General features: G+C 37.6%; 1 protein-coding gene across 1 annotated transcript in view; it reads left to right on the forward strand.

Moving 5' to 3' along the window:
- Positions 1–7,500, forward strand: part of LOC307267302 (uncharacterized protein) — a gene marked incomplete at both ends in the record, with an annotated part of 28,491 nt that overhangs the window by 12,577 nt on the left and 8,414 nt on the right. The window contains 7 exons of the mRNA XM_080049588.1: positions 1,518–1,552; positions 3,237–3,297; positions 3,685–3,723; positions 4,417–4,505; positions 4,954–5,109; positions 6,347–6,439; positions 6,925–7,017. Of these exons, the coding sequence (XP_079905714.1) occupies positions 1,518–1,552; positions 3,237–3,297; positions 3,685–3,723; positions 4,417–4,505; positions 4,954–5,109; positions 6,347–6,439; positions 6,925–7,017 (566 nt within the window). The remainder of the gene's footprint in view (positions 1–1,517; positions 1,553–3,236; positions 3,298–3,684; positions 3,724–4,416; positions 4,506–4,953; positions 5,110–6,346; positions 6,440–6,924; positions 7,018–7,500) is intronic.

Consider the following 7,500-nt stretch of genomic DNA (forward strand, 5'->3'; position numbering starts at 1 on the left):
AGGCAGGGATTCTGGAGAACGCTTGTTTTGTCAAAATATTTTTTTTTATTGCTCAAAATTAGTGATTTTCTTCTCTTCATGATGATACGTTACCTGTCCGGAAATACAGGGCCGTTTACTGCATGTCTTCCCCCCCCCCCTCTCTCTGTCTCTCTCTCCCTCTCTTTTTCTGTCTCTCTCTGTCTTTCTCTTTCTCCCTCTCTCTCTCTGTCTCTCTCTCCCTTTCTCTCTCTCCCCATTTCAACTTTCCAATAAAATAAATAGAAAATAAATACACAGCCTAGGCTCTGTGAACAGGCATGTTGATAGCTATGGTGGGCCCCTTTGTTTACATACCCGTTTACAGAGCCTAGGCTGTGAATTAACACCAGATTAATTTTTCAACACACACACACACACACACACACACACACACACACACACACACACACACACACACACACACACACACACAGTACGGACAGGTAGCAGTAGCAGATCATGCAGAGATATTCACTGATTTTGACAAGAAAAAAGTGATTTTGACAACAAGCGTTCTCCAGAATCACTGACTCCACCTTTAAATCCTTCCACAATATAATTTACACTGCAGCTTAATGAGTTTTATGCTGCACTCTCTCTCCCCTCCGAATTATAATCTCTGGACGTTATTTTAGCCCCCACGAGGAGAAGCCTGTTGTCCTCCCTCCCCACTTTAAGATTGTTTCTGTTTCGATCTCTCTATCTAGTAGGGCTGGGTAGCGTTCAAAACATTTCGACATTGATACTGATATCGATACCTTGACTTTCGATAACAATTTGATGAAATCCGTTAAAAGAAGAATAACACATAATCGTAAAACAAAAAAACTAAATTTCAACAAATTAAATGTTAAAGGAATACTTCACCCATACGGAACCGGCGTTCTTTCATTATAAAATCACCATTATAATATAACGAATGAGGTTTTTCTTCCCTCGGTCTTTCCTCAGTCTTCCCTTGGCCCAGCTGTCCTGTTAATCCTAACCCTACATTTTATCATGTGAGATGTCACACTAGTAAAATGTAGGGTTAGACAGTGACACCATAAAACACTCTTTCTGCCTTTTCTCAGGCTAGGATGAACCCACATTTACTGTATACCACATAGGATCTCAGAGTTCAATAAACCTTCATATTCCCACCGGTGAAGTAGGTATTTAAGCATTCGTTCGGGACTGCAAAATAATTGAACTTGGATACCCAGCCCTACAATCTCTCCCACTATATGCTGTTCATGCTGCCCACCAACTTTTGTGAATCACTTTTTTGTTTTTCCACAATCATTTCGTGTCACTACGCATGCTGCATACCTCACATCACCAGTATATGATTTGAATTTTATTGTGTGTTTTTTTGCCATGGGAATGTATTTAAGCGCACAATTTGAAGCAAAAGTCTTTAGTTATATCACTAGGGTTGATATAAAGGAGAAATTAAACATGTTAAAGTTATAAAAAATGGGTCTAAATTCTTTTTCTGTTTTTCTGGTGTGCAGCTCAAGCAAAGATGGACAACGGCTCCGCGGATAAGGTACGTGACCAAGGATTTTATTAAAGGTTTCTCACACACACACACAGACACACACACACACACACACACACACACACACACACACACACACACACACTCATCATTCCTCTGTTGTGTTTTATGTTCATTATCATTTTTGGAATTCTTTTTCTTTTCTTTTTCTTCTTCTTCTTCATTTAAAAAAAAATAAAGAAAGCTCACTCTGCCTCCACATCATCATCCTCCTCTTGCCTTAAACGACCGTCCGTAGTCGTCAAGGGAAACAAAACACACACTCCTCCGCTCCGAAACGGCCCCAGCTGCATCCCTGTTAAAGCCAGCAGCACAGCAGGGCTCAGAGGAGTAAGTAACAGGTCCATAGACCGTGGGCTGGGTCGGGAAAAACCCTACTAATGTCCTACTCATACTCATTTTGGCGTCAATTCGAGTATGTTGTGGTTGTGTATGCGAGTTTGTGTAGGTGAGAAATGCCCGGATGAGTACTAACTTCCGAGAAGATTTTGTGTATGGATCGATAGGATACTTTTCCTACTCAACCTGCCCCACAATGCATTGTGTCTTTTCAAACGACATAGAAGTTTTATTTTTTTATTATTCTTTATTGCTTCTGTATACTTCAGTGTAAACGGTCCGACGAACCTCGCATACACAATGGATAGTTAAGTAGACAGTATGTAGTATATACATGTTGAGTATGTAGGAGGGAGGACGTTAGTAGGGCTTTTACAACAGTAGCCTGTGTGTAGGTTTGACAGTAGCTTAGAAGTTAGACCTGATAGATGGATGGTAGTATATGAATTCACCAAAATCTGCACTGACTTCTGCTTTGGCCGTTATCTTTAACACTTGGGGGCGCTTGTGAGTGAAGTGTTGTACCTGGATGTAGTGGTTAGACCCCCCCCCCCTTCCACTCATAGACTCACAGAGGCTCAGTCCTCTTCACAGCAGACCCGGGTTAGAATCCAGCCCGGGTCGTTCTCTGCATGTCATTCCCCTCTCTGACACATTTCATCTCTGTCTCTCCAAACTGTCTAATAAAAGCAAAAAAAATTATCCAACATTTTTTAATTTTTTTATAAATTCTTTAACACTAACCACAGTATCATCCATTCATCACTGATAACGGTTTTTGGTTTTTGTCGACTAACTTGAATGTTGCTTTAATGCGAGTTTTGTTGTGGCTTTGTTGCTAGCTTGTAACTTTACAGAACAATACTGCTGTTAAGTTGTAAAGATATTCACAGATTTGATCTTCCGGAATCAATAACATACTTTTCCTTATAAAACATCTCTGCTTAAAGGGACACTGTGTAACATTTTAAGTAATGTATTAGCTAAAATCAATATCCTCATTCATACATATGTCCTCATTGGTGTAAAATCACCTCTGCCAATAATCTGAATTATCCTCCTGAGCGGAGAATTACAAATATTATTATTAAATTTTGTACATTGAGAGGGTAAGTCTTATGGAGGCATCCATGTTGGTTGGAATGTCATCAGGTGCATTGTTTGAAATGTAGAATTGTTCTTGTCCTTGAAGGCCACTGTAGCTTCTGTTATTATTCAAAAGGGTTGGGGTTACCCAGGGAGCGTTGCATTCTAGAACTTTCTAGAACTTTCTTGATGATGTCATATTACACAGTGCACCTTTATAGTTAGTTTTTTTTGCTTGATTTTCCAGAGTGGTGCAAAGTCTCAAGCCCCTGCAGCCAAATGTGCTGTCAGGACTTCAGCTCAACCAGGTACGAAATGAAAACTATACATTTAATTTCATCACATTTCTTCCTTTTAATTTTGATTTATGTCATTTTTTAAAGGTGCTACGAGGAACTTTTAAATATTTCTGAAACATGTCAAATTTTTCCTCTGATGATCATGAATTACATGTAACAGCAAAACGGGACCATCAGTGCAAAGAATGCTATTTTTTATATAGTTTTTCTTAAGGCCTTTGTCATGGGTTTTACGCTCACCCAGGAACAACAGCTGGCGTGGTAAAAAACACTACTGCTTTTGTCCAAAGGGGGGCGCTAGAATTAACACAAACTGGAAGTTCCTCGGAGCACCTTTTAATAAGTAGAAAGATCTAAGGAATGTCTTATGATGTGTTATATTTTTTCGTGATCCAGCTAGTGCCAAGAAACCTCCCACTCCAAAAAATGAAAAAGGTAAAAAAAAAAAAAAAACTATAGTAGCAAGAGCACCAATCGTATAGCGATAACTTTAAGTCACAAAGGCCACAGTCTGATCTGGTCTAAACTGGATCAAACTTGGCCTCAGATTTTAGCCAGTAGAGATTGTTTTTATGATGCAGTGTTAAGGCTACGTCGAGAAAAAAATTATCAATAAAATCACAAGAAGAAATCTTAATTTTACTAGAAAAAAGATGCAATATTATGAGAATAAAAATCTTTTGACAACAAGCGTTCTCCGGAATCGCAAACTCCACCTTTAAGATAAGATACATTTTTTCTTGTTAAATTTTCAACTTTATTCTCGTAATTGAATAAATTTCTTCCTCAACGTTGCCCTAACACTCTTTGATTTGATTTGATTTGATTTGATTCAATTTATTTCAGACATATCAGTGATACAAAACAAAATGAAAAGCATGGAAATACAACAAACAAAAATTATGTTTTCACAACAAAAAATGAAAATAAATAAATAAAAGAAAACAAATTATCTGTATTTCTGAGATATGCCTGAAAAGGAGCAGGAAGAAGTATACACTTATTTAATCCTACCCCTTTCATACACTAACTTGTATTACTTATAATTTATTATCATTATTTTCCTCTCATCCACTTCCATTATATTGCGTCCAAACTCTCTAACATTAACTGTCTCTCCCCTTTAAGATGGCAGCGGTAAGAGCAGCCCCCGCTCCCCGTCCAGTGCGCCCGTCTCTTCAGCTAAAGCCGCGGCCGAGGCTAACAAAGTGAAGAAGGTTAGTTTATAGTTTATTTATTTCACATACAATCACTATAAAAAAAAACACGTAGATGAGCACATAAGCGCACGCACACACATACACACACACACATGCACGCACGGACGCAAACACTCACGCACGCACACACACACACACACGCACACAAATACACAGTATGTGTAAATGAAAAGAACAATGCAAACAATCAAATATATTCGACAACAAAATACAAGACAGTAATAAGAAAATTAAAAATAAAATAATAATAAAAAATAAAAATAAATTAAAACAATTAAATGAAAGGAAATTGAGAAAATAAAGAAAAATTGAAAAAAAAAAAAAAAAAAAAAAATGTAACTGCAATAGTTATAGTTATAATAGTTATAAAAAAATGTAGTAGGTAATGCATAACTATGCAGTAGTTACTAATAAAAAATAAATACAAATACATTTGTTCTTTCAGGTTGCTGTGGTGCGTTCCTCTCCCAAGTCCCCGGGTTCCCTAAAGAACCGTTCTCCGGCTCCTCTGGCTGCCGCCGCGCCGATACCAGACCTTAAGAACGTCCGCTCCAAGATCGGATCAACGGCCAACATCAAGCACCAGCCCGGAGGCGGAAAGGTACCCAAACCATGCGTAATATACCCACTGTTTATAACTGAATTTAATTGAAAATACTGGCTATAGTACAGTGTTGTCTTGTTCTCTCCCTCTCCCCTTTCCCCCCAGGAGGTCATTCACCTCCTACCAGGCCATTGCTTAAATAAGACATTGTTTCTTAGCAATTTTTGCCTGTTTAAATAAAGGTTGATGATGATGATGATGATGATGATGATGATGAAAATATTTTTATTTCGAACAAGTAAATAAAAATTAAACAATAAAATAAAATTATGAAACAAGTGTACAGTAATATTTATAGACAATGAAAACCACAAATGAAAATAAACTGTCAAACACTTGCTTTACCCGTTCGAAAAATAATAAATAATAATAAGAAATGTACTGTAATACAATGACTATACACATCACACTATAGACAGTCCAAGATTATACCTTATACTGAAGGCAGTCCTAGGAGGTTTATACCCACGCTGGGGTGGAGGATTTGGGGAGAAAATGGCAGTTGCGATAGAGATTTGAATCCAAATACCTCAACCGCTCCACTTGTTCTCTTTGGTCCCTCCCCTATGGTCCCTCCCTGACACGCTCTACACCAACAAAGTCGTGCCAAAGTGAATGGACAGTCCCAACAGCCAATAAGAACAGAGAATCGGAGCCTCGCTCTGATTGGTCAAAGTGTACAGCTCATGTTAATTTTGACCAATCAGAAATCACATACCCCAGCTTTAAAGGTGCAATCAGTGATTCTGGAGATATTAAATTCGGACAATTTCAATGAGAATATCTAAAGGAGGGAATGATGGAATGAGATGTTGGAAGGTATGAGAGGAGACAGGAAAGGTACCCAAATACACTGGCTAGAACTCATACTGTATACAGGCTAAGGAGGTTACTGTGTGTAGGCCTACGCTGAAAAAATAAAATATGGTGTTACCGTAATACACAGCCTAGGCTCTGTAAACGTGCATGTGGCGGAGGAGAGGTTTATATCTCTCTTCAGTTTACTGCACATTGCACATATTGTAAATAATGTTCCTCATATTACACATTTCAATGTATTTACTTGTTTTATACGGTTTTGTTTTTTGTTTATTTATTTCATCTTATCTCATGTTATCCTTTTGTTCTTATTGCATCGTGGGTCGGCGATGAACGCAATTTTCGATTCCTGTAACCAGAAGTGACACACTGCACCTTTAAACCTTCTGATTTTTTATTTTATTGTTCTCCTCAGGTCCAGATCCTGGATAAGAAGTTGGAGATGGTTGGAGTGACGTCTCGCTGCGGATCAAAGGACAACATCAAGCACACGCCCGGCGGGGGGAAGGTGAGGACTGTGGAGACAGCTTTCTATTCTATTCTATTCTATTCTGGAATAATTGTCCTTTAATATTACAATCATTTCTGAGTTCACTTGGATGATGCCTTGGCTATAGTACAGCTGGCAGCGTTTACAAACTGGTGCCCCCCCCCCCCCCCCCCCCTGACACTGGTGCAGGAGCTCAGACAAATCCCCAAGAAGAGCCCAATAAATGTTTCAGTTGTTGATTCTACTGCTAAGAAAAAACCTGGACGTACAGCAGAAGGTGTAAAATCCATGCGCCATCTCTGAAGGCTTTACCTCATGTAGATGCACCGACAGACAGTGTTGTTGTTGGAATTACTCAGAACACCTCATGGGGGCAGACAGAATTTACACACTATAGCTTTAAATGTCCTCTTTTGAAACTATTCTCACTCGCCACTCGGCTATTATTATTTTTTTTCATCCAGAATAATCGTGTTTTTTTATTTGTTATGGACTTTTTCCAGGTGCAAATTCTTGAGCAGAAGATTGACGTAAGCAATGTGCAGGCGCGCTGCGGCTCCAAAGCTAATATTAGCCACGTCCCCGGTGGTGGCAACGTGAGTAACAGACGGTCAACTCAACCGACAGAAATAGTATTTATTTTATTTTATTTTATTTTATTTTATTTTATTTTATTTTATTTTATTTTATTTTATTTTATTTTATTTTATTTTATTTTATTTTATTTTATTTTATTTTATTTTATTTTATTTTATTTTATTTTATTTTATTTTATTTTATTTTATTTTATCACTATTTTAAACTTTATGTCTGCAGTTAAGATCATCAAAACCAACTTTTTGGGTTAAAATATATTTTTGTTTTAAAGTGCTCACTAACTTTTTCCTATTTCTTTCCTCTATTAAGACTTTTAATGGAATAATGAAAGTCCATTCTTTTTAAATTTATTTTTTTATTTACATTCTAATTTATTGAATTTCCTTGGGCATTTTAACAGAGTGGCAGAAGTTAAATCCAAGAGTTAAGGATGTCAACTTGAAAGATACTTAGTGGTGGCTTCTATTCCATCTACGGTGCCC

Source organism: Ammodytes marinus (genome assembly GCF_949987685.1).
Source record: "Ammodytes marinus genome assembly, chromosome: 20".
NCBI lineage: Eukaryota > Metazoa > Chordata > Actinopteri > Uranoscopiformes > Ammodytidae > Ammodytes > Ammodytes marinus.